Source organism: Saitoella complicata (genome assembly GCF_001661265.1).
Source record: "Saitoella complicata NRRL Y-17804 unplaced genomic scaffold SAICOscaffold_2, whole genome shotgun sequence".
In the NCBI taxonomy this organism is placed as follows: Eukaryota; Fungi; Ascomycota; class Saitoellomycetes; order Saitoellales; family Saitoellaceae; genus Saitoella; species Saitoella complicata.
Window position 1 is genome coordinate 493,843 of NW_017566993.1, and position 20,533 is coordinate 514,375.

The following is a 20,533-nucleotide window of genomic DNA, read 5'->3' on the forward strand; positions in this document are numbered from 1 at the left end:
ACGATACAGGGCCCGCGTCCCCCCCGAGGACTGGGGAGCATCATTTCGACCGAACCCTTATTGCAAGAAGGACCATCTATCGACAATGAACTACGCGTGGGGCCAATTCCCCACCCTTCAAAAGTAGTCCACACTCTCCCCGTCTGTTACCCTATGCTAACCCGCCTGCCCAGGATCCGTGTTCATTATTCAGGTATCACCCGCGATCACCTCCCTCACCCACTCGCTAATCCCTTCCCATCAGATGGCCGACCCACAATGCGTCCACCCCCCGAAGACTGCGTACAAAAATTCAACCCGGACGGTTCCTACGAATATTTCCAAGAAGCAAAACCAGGGGACCCATATTACCAACGCGTACTGAGGGAGTGTGGAGAGTATCTGGCGCAGCAGGTGCAGAGTTTACGTATGTCTGGATCAACTGTGAAGGTTTGGGTTTGCGGAGACAGGTGGGCTAATGTTGTCGTATTTCGGACAGAACCATCGCTATGCGTGTTGGACGACATACCGGAGGGCTATTCCGTCTATGGACATCGGGTGAAGGGCGTAGGCAAAGATGAGCGGACAGATCGCTATATTTTTGGTCCGTTTCCCCTCTTTGCTTGTTTGTGGGTGCGAACGAGGAACTGACGTGTGAGATAGGTCACCCGACTGGCGGAAGGTACAGGAGTCCGAATGAGTTCAAGGTACATGTACTGTGGCTGGCGAGTAATGAGGAGCATGATTATGATGATTGTCCGTGTAAGTGTTGCAAGGCTGCGATGAAATGAGGGCCACGACTGGAACGTCTGTCACATTGATTGCTCTGTATTCGAGGATGGAACGAAGAGTTCGGCTTGCCGGGCCTGGGCGGATTCCTCGCCGCATACCAGTAGTCGAAGAATGGCGGCATCGCGTCGGAACCTAGAATACCAGGGGTATATCACAGAAAGGAAGAAGATGCTCTTAGATCTAGGATAACACTCAGAATACTCGAAGCTATGCTGTCCCTTGATGTATCGCAGGCCAGGTGCACGCATGTGCAGGGACACGCCCCGGCCCGCTCCACATTCGCGACGCGTGAACTGAACACTCGCATATGACACAAGTAATCCCATCCGTATCCGATTGCGACCATGCCAAATATCCAGTTGTGAGCACTCTCCTATGAAGGAAGACGCCTGGCGCATCGCGTAATTGACCCTCTGTGTTCAGGATCAAGCTCGACTGGTCCGACGGAACTCCCGAGACCTGGCCAAAAGGCGCCGACGTCGATCCAACCCCAAAGAACGGCGAGGTGAACTACCATTTCAAGCTTCCCTTGGACTCAATAAAGTATTCGCTTTACAAGAAGAAGTGTGGGCAGTTTCTGTCGCAGTTCAGTCGCGAGGAGGGGTTGCCTGCTGGTATGTCAGAACTAAGCTTTGCGAAGAACTATGATGGCACTGGCGGGGATATTTGGCTAACAGAGCTGGACAGATACCGAGATCGAACTAAGCGAACTCCCCCAAGGCTACGCCCTCTTCGAGCACCGGAAAGGATCCCGTACTGACGTGTATCTCTGGGGCCACCCAACTGGTCGCAAATTCCGTTCTCCGGCAGAGTTCAACCCCCATCTCCAATGGATGGCACTCAACACTACACACCAAGCCAATACGGATGATACCTGTATCTGTGTTTGCTGCAAACAAAGCGGTGGGGCGCGGAATTCCACGATTGATAGGACTCCGGGAGGACCGATGAGCGCGAAGAAGGAGAAGAAGAATTTTGCGGTGCAAGAGAGGCGGGAGGAGTTGGAGCCTGATGCGCCGGCGTACAGAGTCGCTGAGTTGGTCTGGGCACGGGCACCGCAGGGAGGAAGTGAGGAGTGGGTCCCCGCTGTCGTGGTGAAGCGGCACAAGGGAGAGAAGTCCCTGGATGCAAAATACGACGTCAAAGACATCGGCTCAAAAGGCATTCGCCCGAACCTCCCTCATAGCGACGTCCTCCCCTGGCTCGCCCGCGCTGTCGAAGGCCCCGAAGCCCAGAAAAGCACCGCCGTCAAGACCGCGCAGCAGATCTGCAAAACATGGTCTCTCATCAGCTCTTACACCCCCGACGTCTCCTCGGGCCGAGATCCACGAGCTGGGAAATACTACAACGGGATGTTCATCGGTCCCGAACGAATCTGGCGTAACGAGCCCGTGCGTCTGAAATCCGATCCCGAGGCAGGCGAGGAGGCAGAAGACGAGATCATGCTCATCAGCGCATTCCTACGTTCAGAAGCGGACACAACAGTCACGCTCTTGGGCGACATCTACACCTTCCACACCTTCAAAGACGACGAAGACGGTGCCGCGAACCACGACTTACCGCCCGGAATGGTCATCACGGACCGTATGCGAACCTACGCCGCAGACCGCGGCTACTGGAAACCTAAATTCGGACCCGAATATGAATCCAATCTCGAACTTGACGAGATCGCGGGGAGGTGGTACGAGGACTGGGTGTTCCCCTCGGAGCCGAAGATTACGTTGGGAAGTGTGGAAGTGAGTCGATGGGTCACGAACCGTGCTGAGGGAATGGGGAGTGAAAGTTGGGATGGAGAGGGGGCTGTGGCCGCGACTCCGGGGGCGTCTGGGGGGGTCGGAACGCCGACGCCTGCGGGAAGGATCGGGAATGGTGCATCGCCGCTTGCGAGGAAGGTGTTGGATTCGGATGGGAGTGCGAAGAGGCCCTTGGAAATTGATTCGGCGGTGGGCAGTGAAGAGCCCGCTGCAAAGGTGCCGAGGAGTGATGGTCAGACGGATGCTACTCAGTCCAGTGACAAGATTTAACATTGACTATGGCTGGAGAAGATATACCTACGGCTCAATCATTAAGCACGGTTGGTGATACCAATATGAAGTAGCAGGAATCCAAAAATTTCCTTCGTCAATCGTCTAAAGCTCATGCTATCCTAAAAATGTTCACGAACGCCTTGGCCAAGTGCAGCTCTATGTCCCATATCAATCATAACGAAACTAAACCATCTCCTCGTCCTGTACTCTCTGGTACTCCGTCCTCTTCGGGCGTGACAACACCGACGTAACGCTACTCAACCAGCTATCGCTTGTCTTCTTTGAGTTGTCCACGAGTGCAATTTCGCCCTCCTCGACCATCCAGTCAGGTCTCTTCCAGGTCTTTAGCAGGAGACTGGATACGACGACACTCACACTGGAACAAGCCATTGCCGCACCCGCCATCATCGGATGCAGATGCAACCCGAACGGAAGGAAGAATCCCATAGCGAACGGAATACCAATCAAGTTGTACAAACACGCCCACAGCAAGTTCATCTTAATCCGTCTGAAGATCGTTCTCGCAAGATTAAGCGAAGCCGGAACGTCCAGAATGGACTGCTGCCGCATCAACACAATATCCGCAGCTTCCATCGCGACATCCGTACCAGTGCTCAACGCAATCCCAACATCCGCCGACGCCAGAGCCGGCGAATCATTAATTCCATCCCCGACCATGGCGACAACCTGTCCCTCCGCCTGCATCTGCGCAATAATATCCCGCTTGCCAGAGGGCGTGACACAGGCATACACCATCTCCCGCTCAATCCCAACATCCGCAGCGACGCGTTGTGCGGTAGCGGTTTGATCTCCCGTCACCATCGCAACACTAATCCCCATCCTCCTCAACGCCCTAACCGCATTCTTCGATCCCTTCTTCACCGAATCCCGCAGCGAGACGAGACCGCTGAACTTGCCGTCAATAGCGACAAGGACACACGTGTGTCCATTCCCCTGCTGCCAATGGATCATCTCCGCGACATCACCGGGGATCGCAACATCACGCTCCTTCATATATTGCGCATTCCCAATCGCCACATTCCACTGGTTTCCCTGCTTGTCGCTGGGTACAACGACACAATGTACCCCCCTCCCAACATCAGCCGAGAAATCGAGCACAGTCGCACTCAAGAACATATCCGTTCCCAACCCAAGCACCTGCTTCGCCTCAACCGCAATCGCATGTCCGATAGGGTGTTCACTCCCCTGCTCCGCGCTCCCAACAAGCATCCACCATAACTCTGTCTCCATGTTTTGGATATACGCATCAGCCACAACCATCTTACCGACCGTCAACGTCCCAGTCTTATCAAACACAACCCTCGTGATCTTCGTCGCAGCCTCCAACGCCGCACCACCCTTGACCAAAATCCCATTCTGTGCTCCCACGCCCGTACCAACCATCACAGCGGTGGGGGTACTCAACCCCAAAGCACAAGGACACGCAACGACAATAACCGAAATACACAACTTGAGACACACCATAAACTTCCCTCCCTGCTGATCATGCGTAAAAATCTCCGGTGGGTTCGTGAGGACGTGCGACAACACCATCCACCCCACAAACGTAACCACACTCAAAAACAGCACAACAGGCACGAAATACCCCGCCGCAACATCCGCGACTCTCTGGATGGGCGCACGAGACGTTTGTGCTTCCTGCACCAGTTTGACGATTTGGGAAAGTTGTGTATCCCTCCCCGCATGCGTGACCCTGAAATCGAGTCTTCCGGCTCCGTTGACGGTACCGCCGATTAACTGGTTCCCGCGCGTCTTTCGGATGGGGATGGCTTCCCCGGTAACGAGGGATTCGTCCACGAATGATTCACCCGCGATAACGACTCCATCAGCAGGGACCTTCTCACCCGGCCTGAGGATAACGATATCACCCGGCTGAATCAACTCTGTCGGGATCGGTTTCTCTTCCGCCGGTGCCCCCTCTCCATTATTGGCGTAAATCGTTGCCGAACTCGGCGTGAGCGTCATGAGTCGCGACAACGCCGCGGAAGTCTTCCCTTTCGCTTTATTCTCCAAATACCGCCCAAACGAGACAAACGTCAACAACATCGTACTCGTATCAAAGAACGTCGTAGGACGCGAGTGATCCGCACTGACGACACTAAACACCATCGCCAACACCGAAAACCCAAACGCCGCTCCCGTCCCCAACATGACCAAAACATCCATCGTCGGCGTCCCATGCCTCAAACTCTTCCACCCCGCCCTAAAAAACCTCCTACCAACCCCAAATTGCACAGGAATCGTGAGAAGGAGACATAGAACATCACCGAGATACAACCCCGGCACGAGTAGTGTCGTATTATAAAACTCCATTCCAGCACGCGTCTCCATAACAACCATACTCAACAAAAACACCGGCACAGCAAACCCCGCACTCCCCCAAACCGCCCTCCTCCACTCCAATATCTCTTTCGTGCGTGCCAGACTCTCGAGTTGTGTGGTATTGTCTTCATCCTCCGCGACGAGTGCATCGAAACCTGCGTTTTCGATTGTTTCGACGAGGTCGCGGAGGCCGAGGAGTTTGGGGTCGTAGGTTATGCGGGCTTCTTGGAGAGAGAGGGAGATGAGGGCGGAGGTTACGCCGGGGCGTGCGAGGAGTGCGGATTCGATGGCGGAGGTGCAGGATGCGCAGGTCATGCCGTAGACTTTGATTTTCACAACAACTTCCTCGTCCTCGTCGTTGGTGGTGCTGGAGATGATAGAGGCTTCGAACCCCATATCTTCGACGCTCTCGGCTAGTTTCTCAGCCGTGGTACGAGCGTCGTGAATGATCACTGCGCGGTTTGAGAGGAGCGCGACAGTTACGCTTTCGACGCCGGGGAGGGGTGTGAGACCGCGTTCGATGGCTGAGGTGCAGGATGCGCATGTCATGCCCATCACGCTCAGTGTCGTGGTGGTGGAGGCGGAGGTCATACTCGCAGCGGTGAGTAACGTTCGCGACCGAGACGGAAGCGACCCCATCTCCATAACCGTCTGGCCGCCCCCATTCTTCTGTTCATCCTCAGGCGGTGGCGAATCCGTCGTCATCTGCTCCTCCTCTTCTTCTTCTTCTTCCGCACTCCCAGCTGCTGTATCAAACCCACAATCCTCAATCGCCTCCACCAACACGCTTCGGTCAATATCAGAGTTAGTGGAGACCGTAGCCAATTTGTCCGCGAGGGAAACAGAGACGGTATGCACGCCCTGGACGGCGGTAAGAGCGGTGGAGACAGCGGTGGAGCAGGAGGAGCAGGTCATGCCGTAGACTGGGATTTGGTGGGTTGATGGCATTGTGTGTAATTGTGAACCAGAGAATTGTAAAGGGTTGTTGTTGATAGGGTGTAGTGCGCTTTCAGTGCTCTTTCGACGGGTACACGCTGCTCAGGTGGTGTATACGCGGCCCTTGAACGGCTCGGAGAATTTCCCTCACGAGGATAAATGCTCTCGACGCAATGGCGAAGGCGAACAACGGTAGCAAGTACCTCAATGCCCTCGCTCGAAATACCAATAGCAGCAGCAGCAGCAGCAGCAGCTATCGCGTTCCTCTTAAGCTTGTATGTGTGTCTCGGCTCTCAACCGCCAAGCACTTTCTATTTCTTACCGTCCCTTGTCGGCGGTGTGAGTTATAAAAGCGCAGCAGCACTCGGGCCGCGGCACACGCACACTCCAGACTTCGACGCAGGGGGGGCGGTGTGTACTGTACACACTCAGGGGAAGCACATACCGGGACCATACGGTAAGAACAGCACACCAAATTCTCTCTGGCCCAGCATCCATCGTCAACTCCTTTTCCTCGTGTACCGGTAAGCCCTCCTCCTTCCCTCCCCCCGCCCCCTCGTTTGCCCCCGGCGGCATCAACATCCAAAGATGACCACGAACTGTATGAAGTACTACGAGACTGCCAGCCCACTCTTGGGTTCTGGGCAGTCCAGGACGCGAAATAACCAAATCTAATCTTCTCTCTGAGGAATGTGATGCCGTCGTTTCGTCGAGGGTTGCGGAGAGGTTGGGACCGGACTTTGTTGTGGATGAATGCTGACGATGTCGGTGTACTGTAGATGTGAGAGAGTAGGATAGCAATACAGCCTGCATCCACAAACTATACTGCAACTGATCTTGTAATAACTGCCCTTGGCACAGTCACAAGCTGCAGGCACACAGGAGCAGGAGCCGCTCGCAAGCGTCGGATACCAGCATGAGCATTTCATCTCCCCCACACGAATTGGCTCACATGTCCCGTCCCCACCTTCGGATAACTGATAACCCTGCGTATCCACCGTGTCGCGAGGCTCGGCAAGGGATAACGGGTTCGCCGTACATAAAGAACCCCAGCCCCCCCCCGCTTGTCTATACGTAGCAGCTACAGATCAGATCAGCTCACCAAAAAGATAACAACGAGCAACAAAGCAAGCCATGGTCACCGAATCCCTCCCCCCCTGGGCCGAAAAAGCCAACGCCAAACGCGCCGCCCGAGACGCCCTCCTCCCCTCCCAATACCTCATCCCCCCCTCCCTCCTCCCCACGATCCCCCCTCCCACCCCCGGTAAGGCCGGCCTCTCCCTCCTCGACTTCCCGCGCAAAAGTGGTTTATTCACAAAAGAAGAATTGGAGATCACGGAAACCAACGCAGCGGATCTCGTTGCGGGAATGAAGGAGGGAAGGTGGAACGCGGTCGAGGTCATGAAGGCTTTTTGTCATCGGGCGACGGTTGCGCAGGGATTGGTGAACCCCCTCACCGAGGTTTTCTTTGATCAGGCGTTGGAGCGGGCAGAAGAACTCGACAAATACTACCAGGAGACGGGAGGGAAGACGGTGGGTCCCTTACACGGTCTTCCCATCTCGCTCAAAGACCAATTCAAAGTCGAGGGTGTCGAGACGACGATGGGATACGTCTCCTGGATCGGGGATGTGGCAAAGGAGGATTCAGTGTTGGTCAAGTCACTGAAAGCGGCCGGTGCGATTCCGTTCGTCAAGACTAATATTCCGCAGACGTTGATGATGGGGGATACATACAACAACATCTTCCAGCTAACCCTCAACCCAAACTCAACCTCCCTCTCCCCAGGTGGCTCCTCCGGCGGCGAAGGAGCACTGGTATCGTTTAGGGGAAGCCCAATGGGTGTCGGAACAGATATCGGCGGGTCCGTTCGGTTACCGAGTAGTTTCTGCGGGTTGTGGGGTTTGAGACCATCTCACGGCCGCATCTCATACTGGGGCGCGGCGAATAGTATGGTGGGGCAGGAAGCCGTCACGTCTTGTGCAGGGCCGATGTCGCACTCGCCCGCTGACCTCTCGCTCTTCATGAGTGGGTATTTGTCGAGTGAGCCGTGGCAGTGGGATCCGGAGGTTATTCCGATGCCGTGGGATATGGGGAAGGAGAGGGCAGTGCAGGAGGGGAAACGTGTGTTTGGGATGATTACTTGGGATGGGGTTGCACATCCTCATCCACCCATTGCTCGCGCACTCGAGATGACGCGTTCGGCACTCCTCGCCGCTGGGCATGAAGTCATCGATGTAGAGGCCTACGACCACGCCCGCGCTATCCGCATCATCGGAAAACTCTACTCCGCGGACGGCGGAAAAGAAATGGCTCAACACATCGAGGCCTCAGGCGAGCCGTGGTTAGACGAGGTGAAAGGGTTGTTGTTCCCCACTGACAAGAACGGGAAGGCACAGAGTACGGAGATGAGTGTATTGGAGACGTGGGAGGTACAGCAGGAGAGGAATGTTTACGCGGCTGAGTATTTGAAGTGGTGGGCTGAGACGGCAAAGTCGACGAGTACGGGGAAGCCGATCGATGGGTATATCATGCCTGTCGCTCCTCACGCTTCGAAGCCTAACCGAGGTAACTATCGTTGGATGGGATACTCATTCGTCACGCCCCTCCTCGATCTCTCCACGGGCGCATTCCCTGTCACGACCGCCGATCCGGCGATTGACGTCAAGCCCGAGACGTTCGAGGCGGCGAATGAGCTTGATCAAGCGTTGTATGATGATTATGATGCGGAATTCTATAAGGGTGGGCCGGCGGGGTTGCAGATTGTCTGTAAGAGATTGGAGGATGAGAAGTGTGTTGGGTTGTTGATGGTTATCGAGAAGGCTTTGAAGGAGGCTGCTTGAGGAGTTGTTTCTGCTATCGTATACCCGTTTGTTTCTTGTTGTTCCCAATATACCCAGTGTATTGAGCCGTTTCACAAGCCTCCCGTTCGAAGTGATATCCGTCAGTGAATGCTGAGATTGCATTTATCGCATGTCGTTTTCTCACCTCAACGCTCGCTTCCCCACGATGCCCGGGCACGTGCAGTTTGCTCCTGTACTGTAACGTTGCCAGATAAACCTTGTACCGACTGCGATGACATAACCCCACACACAATGAAGGGCCTTCCACCAGCATTACGATTCGCAATTTCGACTGCATGTCCACGATCTCTAAGACCAGCTTCCATCAGATTCTATAGCGACCGGCGTCCTCCACCTCTCGCCCGACCAGAAAAAAAAACGGAGGGCGAGGATCGACCAGATATCAAGCAACGCCGAAAACTGTTCGAGGAACTTGGTGTAGAGCCATATCCACGGGTCGAATTTGACGAACGAGCGATTGATGTCAGCAGATTTATCGCGAAGTATGGCGAGACGCTCGGAAAGGGTGGGAGAGGTGAAGAAGTTGTTACCCTGCGTGGACGAATAGGCAGGAAGAGCGCGTCGTCGTCAAAGTTGTATTTCTACGATATCGTGCAGGATGGGAAGAAGTTACAGGCTGTATGTTCACTGAGGAAGTTTGACGGGACGCCGGAGGAGTTCACGAAGATGCACCATATGTTTCATCGTGGAGATTATATTTGTACGTGATTCACCTTCATCCTCAGTTGATTCGAACTCCGGCTAACGAACGTTGATAGCGATGACCGGAATCCCAGGCAAAACAAACGTCGGCGAACTCTCCATCTTCACATCCTCCCAAATCCTCCTATCCCCCTGCCTCCACCCCCCTCCCCTCACCCCCCTCGACCTCGACAAACGCATGCGAAACAGACACATCGACCTCATGGTAAACCAATCCGCCGCCAACGCCCTCCGAGTACGATCAAAAATTCTCACATATCTACGGAAATTCTTGGTGGACAGAGGCTTTGTGGAGGTTGAGACGCCGATCTTGAGTGATACGATGGGTGGGGCGAGTGCGACGCCGTTTATTACACAAAGTAAAGTCACAGGGAAAAAAGAGCTGAGTCTCCGAATCGCTCCCGAACTGTGGTTGAAGCGTCTCGTCATCGGGAGTCTGGATAGGGTGTTTGAGATTGGCAAATGCTTCCGAAACGAAGGTATCGACGCAACCCACAACCCCGAATTCACATCCTGCGAGTACTACCAAGCATACGCCAACCTTGACGATCTCATCCGGGACACAGAAGATTTACTCTCAGGCATGGTAGCACATTTGAAGGATGGAGATTCAACGATTCTCAACCCCACTGATCCGACGGGTGGGGAACCGATCTCGTTCGCGATACCGTTTAGAAGGATCGAGTTTATCCCCGCGCTCGAAACCGCAATGGGGCGAAAACTACCGCAACTCGACGACGAAAACACAACCGAATCCCTCCTCACCCTCCTAAAAGACCTCGGGATAAAGCCCCCATCACCATCCACACCCTCAAAACTTCTCGACAAACTCGCATCGCACTACCTCGAGCCTCAATGTATCCAACCCACGTTCATCACCCATATCCCAGAAATCATGTCCCCCCTCGCAAAAGGCTCCGAAATCAACGGACATAGAGTAAGCCACCGCTTCGAACTCTATGTAAACTCACAAGAAATCTGTAATGCGTACGAGGAGGAAAACGACCCAATCTCCCAACGCGCGAAATTCACGCTGCAACAATCTGATCGCGAATCCGGAGACTCGGAGATCCCGGCCGTGGATGAGAGTTTTGTTCATGCGTTGGAGTGGGGGTTACCGCCGACGGGGGGGTGGGGAATGGGGATTGATCGGTGGGTTATGTTGATGACGGGGAAGACGAGGATTGGGGAGGTTTTGAGTTTTGGGGGGTTGAAGCATACTGTTGGGCAGGGGTTGGGCTTGAGGGCGCCCGGTGAGAAGGAGGGGCAGAAGGATAAGGAGACGAGGGATTTGCTATAGGGTGGGCGTTTGTGTAGAGCATCATGGCGTACAGGCTTCCTTCATAAATCAAAAACCAGGCGTTGATACGATATAGCGAAAGGTGGTGGTGAAGAAGCATAGAATCGATGCGAAATTGCATGTGTTGAAGAATATGATGAAGAAATCCAAACGAAACACCGTACCTATACCCAAACCAGCCCAGAAAATACCACAATCTCATCAAAACCACACCCTCCTCGCATCAGCACTAACACTCTCACTCGGACAATACGGACACTTAAACTTAACCGCATGACCACGACTTAACCTCCCCAAACTCTCCCTACAGACAACATGCCCACACGGCATCATCATCGGCGGGTTCTCCTCCGTTGCTTGTTCCTTACTCACAGGGCACGTGAAAACCGAATGAAACAGGTATTGTTTTGGGAGCGGGATCTCGATGGGGAGGGAGGGGGCAGATTTCCAGGGGGCGGTGGTGGAGATGGTGGAGGGGGTCTTGAGGAGGGATGTCATTTTGACGAGGGTTGGGAGGGAGAGGGCGCCGGCGTGTGCAGTTGTGCTCAGAGGCGAGTCGGCGCCGAGACCGAGGTATTCGCAGTATTCCCGTCGGAAAAGGGATTGTATGTCATCCCACATCGTCTCGGCATAGAAGAGGGACGCATACGGCGAGTTCCGGAGATTTCTTGCGTATGCGAATGCACACATCAACTTTTGTATTGCGGGTAAATGCCTTGTCGAGAATGTGGGGAATTGTGTTCGAGCGTAGACGAGTGCTTCAGGAATTTGTCCGGAGGTGAAAAGTTGGATGAAAGCGAGGCGGTGGAGGTCGAATTCGAGGTTTGAGCCGTGTTGGTCGAGGTAAGGACGGCGTGTGGATGACCATCTGTGTATCTCTCGTTAGTCTCAACACAAAAGACGACGAAGGTGTTGAAGTACGCACGTTATTGCGGGTTCAAGCTGTTTTTGTCGTAGTGCTTCGAGGATCCGGTACATCTCCTCAAATCGTGCTTGTACATCTGGTTTGATATCGATGTTTGCTTCCTGTACATCACTGCGTAAGTGACTTCCCTCCGAATCACATTCGCAAGCAGCGTGCCTCAATAAACGTATTCGCCAACCCAAACTGTCCTTGTCGTACGAAATGCATAGCAATAGTCTCGTTCACGACGTGCTCCTTTCCCTCGAATGCACGTTCGTTGTTGACAAGGTCAAGGTTTGCTTTGAAGGTCTGTCAAACGGTATCAGCATGTACGCATGGTCCACACTGCCAGACCATTCGACCTTGTCAATCGCTTTCCCGTACTTTCCGAGCCCGTTGTAGACTTTCTTCATGTCTTCGTTCATCCGACTCGTGATTACACTTAACTGCTTTTTCAGCTGTGCAACCGTCGCCTGTGCATTCCCCGGATCTATCCCCCACTTTCATCAGTCAGGCCCAATGATCCACCTTGACCAAGACATACCCGCTTCGATAGCCTCCTTCGCTTCCATCAGCAGCTCGATACACTTCTCTACGCTCTCCGTGGATTTAGAGGCATTGCATCTCTGCTCGAGCTTCTCAAACTCTTCTGCTAGTTGCTCCATCAGCGGACTGTATGCTGTGATTGCTGGTTGATGGAGGCTCGTTTGATCTCGGACGCATACGTCAGGCGCTGACTTACAGTATCGCGGGGACGGTGTACTTGCAGCAGGATCGTGCAGAACGATGCATCGTGGGATGAAGCATGGACAAAAGACTTCGAATGCAGGAGGATGTCGGGCTGGATGGAAGGGTAAGCTTATGAGGAATGCTGGGTGGTTGGGTTTCTAAAACCGCGTATGTGTTATGGCTAACGTAGGCTATTGAGCAGCAACGGTCGGTTGCCGTACGCTTGTACGTAGACCAGAAAACGTCATGTCTATTCATCGCTACGTTTTCCCACTCGTATCAATCATATCGTGCACATTTCCCAATCTATATCTTACAAAGTAGCAACCTTCTCGTTAAACAGCTTCTCCGCATCCTGCCAAACCCTCGCATTCTTCCTATCCTTCAACTGCAACAAACTTGGCAAAAGCGCACTTGAGAACGCCTCCGAAGACTCCCTAGGCAAAAGCGTAGGCAAGTGGTCGATAGAGATAACGGTACAGTGAGGACCAGTCTTGATGTCGACGGGAACGGTGGGCTTGTCGAAGGTGGTGTTGATGGAGTAGACGGGGATGGGGTTGTGGGGGTTTGTCGTATCGCAGGAGACGTCGCAGATAACCTGGAGCTTGCGATCCTTGTTCTCCATGAACTTGGGGGAGATGAAGGGGGGGATAGGCTGAGAAAGGTAGATGCAGTTGACGAAAATGTCAGAGTCGACGATCTCCTGGAAAGGTCCACCCTTGGCAGTCTCGGCCATGTCCCACTTGATGATATTCTCCTCAGGAATACCAGCCTTACGAGCCATATCGACCGCACCAGATCCACAACGGCCAAGAGCACCGATGACGAGGATACGAGGATACTCTCCACCATTCTTCTCAACACCCTCCGCGACAACCTCCTTGATGTGAGAAATCAACTCGCCCTCGTTGGGGTAAGGAGTAACGGCCGGCAAAGGCTTCTCGGGACTGTGAGTTTGCTGCCAAGCCCAGGACTCAATCGCCAATGCCGCACCCGCGAAACCGGCGTGGAATCCGAACGCAGCAACACGGCGACCACTCTCATCCTGCAAGAACTCAAGGTCCAGCAATACACCCCCACCACGCGGCCACCTCGCCAAAACATCCTTCCACCCACCCTGCTGCTTATAGCAGTGCGCAAACATGATGTGGTCGTGAGGAAGTGGGGTGTCGTCGTTCTCGGGTAACTCCTTCAAAGCAATGATGTACGCGTCCTTAGGTGCATCTCTCCAGGACCCTTCCTCGACAAGGGGAGCACCGATATTGTCGAATTCGGCGTCGTCAAAGATGCGGAGAGTGGAACGCTCGATGGTGATCTTGAAGCCAGCATCAATAAGAGCCTTGGCGGTGGTGGGGGTGAGGGCGGAGCGGTGTTCCATAGCCTTGGATTCGGCACGGAGCCAGAGGTGAGGAGCAGACATTTCGTAGGGTTGCTTGATTGATTGCAATTGATTCGGGACCTCAAGTGCTGTGTGGGAGCTCGAGGAACTTTATGTCGCGGTACGTACACGACAGGGAAGGGTCTCGGGCGTGGCGCATGAAGATGCGGCGACTGATAGCCGGCTTAGCGAAGTGACTCGAAGCTTAAATTAAGACTATGTGGGAAAAAGAAGAGATGGATAATGATTGACTCCGATTCGCCGTCCAGCTTAAGATGTTGCACGATAAGAACGAAGATGAAATGCAACGAATGATATCATTTCCGTAACTATCGTAGTGCAGTAGGCGTACTGGTCCTAAGCAGAGTCCTTGGCGCTGTAACCATGATCCTCGTCATCAATGTCAATAGCAGGAACATCTTCCAGCTCCCCGCCCTTCTCAACATCAACATCAACATCATGCACCTCCACCGCAGCCCTGTGCCCAAAAATCCCATCCTTCAGACTTCCGAACGGATTGAACCTCGAACTCCCACGCCTGCTGAAGGAGAACCTCGCTTTCTTGCTAGCTACCGAACCGAACGCACTCGCCCTGGGACTGGAGTCTTTCTCTCCCAATCCAGGCAACGAGCTCTGAAATGGCCTAGCATCGGGATTTAAATGCGTAGAGGTAGCACTACTCCCGACAGGCGACGCCGAAGCCGAAGTAGAAACCGCAACACTCGACACAATCGGCGAATTATGCATGCTCACTCCACCCAACGCAGGGCTACGTGCAGGGTTCATACTCCAAGTAGTGTCAAGTGGGTTAAACACACTCGACGTCAACTCCGGACTCCTGCCTAACACGCCGGCATCGGCGCCAGTAACAGGCCACCCGAAGGACGACCCATCCATGCTCGGCCTAGGCAACGAAGAGGTACTCCAGCGGTCCATGCCGATAGCACTTCCAGGCTGCAACAACTGACTCGGACTCAACGGATCGAAAAACGAATCAAACGGCCTCCTCTCGCCACCCAAGCCAACAGTACTGCCTCGCCTCTCACCAACAGCAGCAGGCGAGTTCCCAGCCGAAACACCCATGGGAGGTCCACTCGTCTGGCTCGCAGCACTTCCACTCCTCGGCCTGGTACCGATAGGCGCAAGGTCGGATTTCGGCAGACTCCTGGTGTGTTTCTGGCTGAGTGTACCCAACGCAGGCGGCTCGATAGGCGGGAGAGTATTACCCCTCTTCATATCCGAAACGCCAACACCAGGCGCCTGCTTCTGATGCGAATGACCAAAGAAGCTCCCGAATCTGCGTGAACCGATCTTACCCGCAGCGGCATCGTTGGCCGGAGAAAGTAGGATACCGTTCAATGTGCTAACCGGGCTAATATGCCTATCGACCTGTGCATCCACTGTCGGCGGCGGCGAGAAGTTGGCAGTCCTGTCCACCGCACCAGTACCCGCAGCAGGCGCATGTCCAAGCCCAGGCGGAACCAACGGACTCACCAACCTCTGGTTCGAGATACTCGGACTACTCAACGGCGTCCCAGAACTCGAACTAACCGGACTTCCACTCGCTCCCGTCAACGCACCCACACCTCCGCTATTATGCGACGACACCCCACGCATAATATCATAAAACGAGGGTGTAGAAGATGGTGGGAAATCTTCCTGTCCGAAGAGGTTGCTGGGGAGGAGGGCGGAGAGTGAAGGACTGAGTGGTGCGGAGGCTCCATTTTCGCTTGCGACTTCGTCCTCGGGGTAACCAGACATGGGGGGGTGACGTCCGTAGCCGCTGCCGTTCATGCCCATGCCGCTACCGCCATCGCCGTAGTACCCAAGTTTCGCAGCTCCATTGCCGACCAAGTTGCCATTCCCTCTGTTCCTCCTCCTCCCGCCCTTCCTCTTGCCCCTCCCGGTTTCGAACTCGCCAGTGACGGGACTCGCGGGACTCCCGCTCCTCCCGACACCAGCGCCGTTCAAGCCGTTGCCGTTCGCCAGGCTGATTGCCTCTTGTGCCCTCTTCCACTCTTCCTCCGCCCTAGAATATTGATGAAACACTTCCACGTAACGCCTCTCGAGAAGCCTCTGTCTCTCGTTCCAGGCCCGCTCCTCATATTCATCCAGCTCCTGCTCCCTGGCTTCCGCCTCGGGAAGGGACGCGGCTAATAAGGAGTGTTGCGCCTCAAGGTCCTTGAGCTGTGCGGACAAATCGCGGATATGAGCATCCAGGTTAGCAATATGGCCATGAGTTTGCGCAATCTCAGATTGGAGTTCGATAATACGAGACTCGGCCTGAACGTCCTCCTCCGCGGTTTGAGCACGCATTTTCTCCACCCGCTGCTTCGTCGTCTCGATCTCCTCCTTCCGCCGCCTCATCTCATTCTTCAACTTCCTCACACTCTCCTCCTCACCCCTCAATGCCCTCTCCGCACGCGTTTTATGAGCCTCCACACTCCGCTTACTCTCCTCCAACGTCTTCGTCTCCGTCCTTAACTGTCCCCTGGCCACATCCTCCTCCTTCTTTTTCTCCCTCAACCCTTCCAACTCCGCCAACAATACCGCCTCTGCCACCGCGTGTTCCTCCTCTACATGCTGGATTTGTGCTTCGAGTTCGGTTGTTTCGCGTCGAATTTGCTCGAGTTGGGCCGTCAAGGATTCGATGGTTTCGGTCGTGGCAGGTTCTGGTGGCGGGGTGTTGGCGGATGCTGGGTCGACACTGGAGGCGGAGACGGAACGTCGGTTGGACAAGAGGCCACGACGGTTCAGAGGTGAAGAAACTGCGTCGATAGGCGGTGTTCGTGGGTGAGTATGTGCGTGAATTTCCGGGTCCTCTGTTGTGGCCGTCGGATGACCGTTTTCCAATGCAGTCCCATCACTGTAACTCGCCCTCCGCGTCCGAACCCTGATGACTTCTCCCGGTGCCTGAAAATTCTGTGCATTCGCCGCAATGATACGAACAGCATAGCCCTGTCCTGGCGTCAATCCAGTGACCGTCACACTCGTCTCCCGTTTTTCACTCTCCCCCACCGGTTGTCCGTTCATGCTGATCACATGTTTCGTGACACTCCCGCCCTTTTCCGGTAACCAATGCAAGGTAATTGAGTCCTTTGTGACTGCATCGAGGGAGACCTTGGGAGGCAGTGGGACGTCAAAGCCAATTAGTTTGACGAGGGTAGGGATCGGGATGGAGAGAATTCGGGAAACGCGGTGGACGATCCAGGCAAGGGCTGCGAGGGTGAAGAAAAGGGGGAGCATGCCCTGCTGGATTGTCTTGTCGCTGTAGGTGGGATGTGTGATTGTTGTTGGTGTAGTGTTTTTACGGACGCTCGGGGAGCTTCGAGCTGCAGTTCATCGGTGCCTGGGTCGACTTTTGGCGAGCAAACCTTGAAAGGCAGGTGAGGTGACTTTGGTCCGTTGAGTACCTATACATCAGGAGAGTCTAGTTGATTGCCGTAGTATTCACTCGTAGAGATCCTGGAATGCGATAAGAACTTCATGTTCTACCTCATTCACGTGTATGACGTTGGGGTACTCCGCCGAGAGCCGCCGAGCAATATACGATCTCAACACCGCCGAACCGCACAGTTGCAGCCGCATACACCTCCTGCTTCCCATTCCAGGGTAGCATACATCCATCATACATCGCTCAGTTTTGATCCGCCCGTTTATGGGCTTCCGATAGGTTCGCAATGGAATACGTCCGCCGTCTGACAAATACCTGGAACTCGATCAATCCAGCGACATTATCTGGCGCAATCGACGTAATCGTAATCGAAGACGCTGAGAAGAACCTGTCTTGCTCGCCGTTTCATGTCCGTTTTGGCAAATTCTCCCTGCTCCGTCCTTCTGAGAAGAAGGTGCTGTTCAAAGTCAATGGCGACGCTGTTGATTTCAAGATGAAGCTGGGTGAGGGAGGAGAGGCTTTCTTCGTGTTCGAGACAGAGTCCGAGGTTCCGAAGGAGTGGCAGACTAGTCCGGTGTTGAGTGCGATAGGTAGTCCGACGCAAAGTCAGAAAGATGCCGACGAAGAGGCAGCGAACATGTCGGAGCCGGATGATTTTGATCTGGATAAACCCGCGACACCACCAACAACAGCATCACCAGATCCGATTAGGCAGCGTCCAACAAGTGGCGACTGGTCCGGCTCCCCGGCAACACCGCCGTTGAGCGCTACAAGGCCAGAACGAAGCAAGACGATTGGCAATGGACAGATCTCACAACGGCCACGTCTTGATGCTCGTCCTTCAAGTCAAGTAAGCATTGAGCGTGCACGTCAATTAAGAGAGCGCCTCTCCGAGAAGAACATTCTGTCTGAGGTCACCCAAACCGGGGACGTGATGCTCGACATGCACGGTTACAAGGCCTCCCTCTCCGACTCGATCGAAGCCGAGCGCGAGGTACGCCGTATCTTGGAAGAAGAACTGAAGGGAGAAGGAGGCACGGAAGTTGATATTGAGTCACTCGTTGGAGCTGATCGTGAGGGTAACCTATGGATCTACGCAAGTGAGGAGGCAAAGGAGGACGCGGAGCAGAGAAAGTACCCGAGGAGCGAAAGCGATGAACAGACAAGCGATGATGCCATCAGCATTGGCAGGGCAAGATCAGAAGGACTGTCGACACCGCCCCCGCTCTCGCCTCCGCGAAGTCGTGATACATCTCCATCACCCGACACTAAAGACGGCCGACACCGGTCAAACTATGCCAAGACCCTCCGTTTAACCTCGGAACAACTACGAAGCCTTAACCTCAAGCCAGGCATGAACCCAATCTCATTCACCGTCGTCTCGTCCTACAAAGGCAATGCAACATGTAACGCCAACATCTTCTATTGGTCATACAGTGTACCAGTAGTCATCTCCGACATCGACGGTACGATTACGAAGTCGGATGCGCTTGGGCATATCTTTACGATGGTTGGTCGCGATTGGACACATCCCGGTGTTGCCAAGCTGTACACGGATATTGCGAAGAATGGGTATAACATCCTCTACCTGACCTCCCGAAGTGTCGGTCAAGCCGATGCGACAAGAGCATACCTCAAGAGTATCGAGCAGACCGGGATCAAAATGCCGGATGGACCCGTCATCATGAGTCCTGACCGGACAATGGCGGCGTTGAAGAGGGAAATGATCCTCAGGAAACCGGAAGTGTTCAAGATGGCCTGTTTGAAGGATATCAGGCATTTGTACGGTGAGGGGAGTAATCCATTCTACGCTGGCTACGGAAACCGTATCACGGATGCGTTATCGTACCGAAGCGTCGGAATTCCCAGTTCGCGGATCTTTACCATTAACTCGACTGGAGAGGTACGAATGGAGCTCCTCGAACTGGCAGGATACAGGTCATCCTATATCTCGATCAATGACCTCGTGGATCACTTTTTCCCGCCTGTGGTGGCAGCACTACAAGCAGAGTACACGGACGTTAACTTCTGGAGGGAACCCATTCCGGATCTTCCTCTTAGTGACGAAGAAGAAAGCGAGGAAGAGGATGACGACGACGAAGGGAGTTATGATGAGGGAGGGAAAGGAGATGAGAGTTATGAAGCGGATGATGATTTGCGCTTGAACGTGCAGGCTTTGACGCTGTAGTCCGCGGGCAGCATTTGATCATTATGACGAGGTGGACGGAGCATAAGTTGTAGGAACCGTTGATCGGTCAGGAATTCATATACATGTGGGCTGTGCTCTTCTTGTCGTATCTCAACTCATCTCCCTAAGCGTTCCCCCGAGCGGCAACATCTTTGAATATCCCCAGGCTGTCTCCCGTCCCGCTTTTGGGAAAGTCACAATTGGAGGTTTCCAGGAAAAGTCCGCTCAGCCGACATGATTGCACAGGCTTCGATTGTCCGGTGCCTGACGAGTAACGTGAAGAAAGCACCAAGGTTTGTCTTGTCGAACTCATGTCTTGGATCTATCTGTACTCGGTAGTTCGCGCAAGTGCTGCTGGATGTTCCCTCCCTTCCGTCATGAAGGAACGACAATATAATTTCCCACGCCTCATTGGCCATCTGTCGTCTCCACAAATAGCATGGTAATATCCAAAAGCCCCGCGCACGGTTCTCATAGCGGTTGGAAGAACTGCTTTGTTCTTTTGAAGTACAATTCAAGATATTACAAGGGATCTTGATGCCGGTGTGCGCCGTGCACGGAGTTAACTCTTGGATTTGAAGGGCGCAACTCCCGGGTGGAGCGTCTTCCGCACTGCTTCAACCATGTAGATTGCTAAGAGCGTGAACATGCATATAGGCTCATGATATACCCGCAATAAGCACACCCTTTTGGACAGCTGCGGTCGAAACTGTCACCTTCCCATGCCGTGGATTCGCACAGGCATAAGCGACCGGCGGCTAAATGGACTTCAAAGGCGCTAGTTGCGGCCCCGGATTCGCGCGCCCTGACAGAGCCGGAGGCCCCTCGGGGACCGGGCGCGATTTCCTTCCTCGGTGCGCAAACAACAAATCCGCGGCCGGAAAATCGGGATTGTCCCCTCTTTTTTATTGTTGGTGCTCGAGTCATGGCGATGTCATATAAAATATCGGCAACGGTAGTCCCGCCAGATGTCTGTCACTGAGTCGAAGCAGGAAGCAA

General features: G+C 54.1%; 9 protein-coding genes across 9 annotated transcripts; 5 read left to right on the forward strand and 4 right to left on the reverse strand.

Moving 5' to 3' along the window:
- The first annotated feature begins 1,059 nt into the window (after positions 1-1,059).
- Positions 1,060-3,073, forward strand: SAICODRAFT_152317 (uncharacterized protein). Its single transcript, XM_019165559.1, has 3 exons — positions 1,060-1,132; positions 1,195-1,385; positions 1,459-3,073. The coding sequence occupies exons 1-3, from the start codon at positions 1,116-1,118 to the stop codon at positions 2,793-2,795; spliced, it is 1,545 nt and encodes a 514-aa protein (XP_019026933.1). The 5' UTR covers positions 1,060-1,115; the 3' UTR covers positions 2,796-3,073.
- Positions 2,982-6,089, reverse strand: SAICODRAFT_33170 (heavy metal translocatin; the record flags this gene model as incomplete). The annotated part of the gene is made up of 2 exons (XM_019168268.1): positions 2,982-5,792; positions 5,886-6,089. 2 exons carry the CDS (start codon positions 6,087-6,089, stop codon positions 2,982-2,984), a joined length of 3,015 nt encoding a protein of 1,004 aa, XP_019026934.1.
- Positions 6,090-6,242: 153 nt separating this feature from the next.
- On the forward strand, positions 6,243-7,108 carry SAICODRAFT_152314 (uncharacterized protein). Its single transcript, XM_019165558.1, has 3 exons — positions 6,243-6,601; positions 6,687-6,803; positions 6,857-7,108. The coding sequence occupies exons 1-3, from the start codon at positions 6,285-6,287 to the stop codon at positions 6,873-6,875; spliced, it is 453 nt and encodes a 150-aa protein (XP_019026935.1). The 5' UTR covers positions 6,243-6,284; the 3' UTR covers positions 6,876-7,108.
- A 1-nt stretch (position 7,109) lies between these two features.
- On the forward strand, positions 7,110-8,991 carry SAICODRAFT_152310 (amidase). Its single transcript, XM_019165557.1, has one exon. It carries the CDS (start codon positions 7,212-7,214, stop codon positions 8,916-8,918), a length of 1,707 nt encoding a protein of 568 aa, XP_019026936.1. The 5' UTR covers positions 7,110-7,211; the 3' UTR covers positions 8,919-8,991.
- Positions 8,992-9,170: 179 nt separating this feature from the next.
- Positions 9,171-10,941, forward strand: SAICODRAFT_52144 (lysyl-tRNA synthetase; the record flags this gene model as incomplete). Its single annotated transcript, XM_019169117.1, has 2 exons — positions 9,171-9,639; positions 9,698-10,941. 2 exons carry the CDS (start codon positions 9,171-9,173, stop codon positions 10,939-10,941), a joined length of 1,713 nt encoding a protein of 570 aa, XP_019026937.1.
- A 139-nt stretch (positions 10,942-11,080) lies between these two features.
- SAICODRAFT_16863 (uncharacterized protein) lies at positions 11,081-12,540 on the reverse strand. The gene is made up of 5 exons (XM_019165707.1): positions 12,390-12,540; positions 12,208-12,335; positions 12,033-12,154; positions 11,867-11,977; positions 11,081-11,809 (listed from the first exon to the last, which is right to left on the reverse strand). Exons 1-5 carry the CDS (start codon positions 12,508-12,510, stop codon positions 11,143-11,145), a joined length of 1,149 nt encoding a protein of 382 aa, XP_019026938.1. The 5' UTR covers positions 12,511-12,540; the 3' UTR covers positions 11,081-11,142.
- Positions 12,541-12,878: 338 nt separating this feature from the next.
- Positions 12,879-13,994, reverse strand: SAICODRAFT_28835 (saccharopine dehydrogenase Lys3; the record flags this gene model as incomplete). Its single annotated transcript, XM_019167249.1, has 1 exon — positions 12,879-13,994. The coding sequence occupies one exon, from the start codon at positions 13,992-13,994 to the stop codon at positions 12,888-12,890; it is 1,107 nt and encodes a 368-aa protein (XP_019026939.1). The 3' UTR covers positions 12,879-12,887.
- Positions 13,995-14,309: 315 nt separating this feature from the next.
- Positions 14,310-17,198, reverse strand: SAICODRAFT_23180 (uncharacterized protein; the record flags this gene model as incomplete). Its single annotated transcript, XM_019166678.1, has 1 exon — positions 14,310-17,198. One exon carries the CDS (start codon positions 17,196-17,198, stop codon positions 14,310-14,312), a length of 2,889 nt encoding a protein of 962 aa, XP_019026940.1.
- A 434-nt stretch (positions 17,199-17,632) lies between these two features.
- Positions 17,633-20,516, forward strand: SAICODRAFT_33175 (LNS2-domain-containing protein; the record flags this gene model as incomplete). The annotated part of the gene is made up of 2 exons (XM_019168269.1): positions 17,633-19,513; positions 20,232-20,516. 2 exons carry the CDS (start codon positions 17,633-17,635, stop codon positions 20,514-20,516), a joined length of 2,166 nt encoding a protein of 721 aa, XP_019026941.1.
- Between the last annotated feature and the right edge of the window lie 17 nt (positions 20,517-20,533).

Coding starts and splice junctions, on each gene's coding strand:
- SAICODRAFT_152314 (XM_019165558.1), top strand. CDS start 6,285: ATGCCCTCGCTCGAAATACCAATAGCAGCAGCAGCAGCAGCAGCAGCT. Junction 6,602..6,686: donor CTCCTTTTCCTCGTGTACCG/GTAAGCCCTCCT, acceptor AACTGTATGAAG/TACTACGAGACTGCCAGCCC.
- SAICODRAFT_152310 (XM_019165557.1), top strand. CDS start 7,212: ATGGTCACCGAATCCCTCCCCCCCTGGGCCGAAAAAGCCAACGCCAAA.
- SAICODRAFT_16863 (XM_019165707.1), bottom strand. CDS start 12,510: ATGGAGCAACTAGCAGAAGAGTTTGAGAAGCTCGAGCAGAGATGCAAT. Junction 12,155..12,207: donor ACGGGAAAGCGATTGACAAG/GTCGAATGGTCT, acceptor ACCGTTTGACAG/ACCTTCAAAGCAAACCTTGA. Junction 11,810..11,866: donor CAGCTTGAACCCGCAATAAC/GTGCGTACTTCA, acceptor AGAGATACACAG/ATGGTCATCCACACGCCGTC.
- SAICODRAFT_152317 (XM_019165559.1), top strand. Junction 1,386..1,458: donor CGAGGAGGGGTTGCCTGCTG/GTATGTCAGAAC, acceptor AGAGCTGGACAG/ATACCGAGATCGAACTAAGC.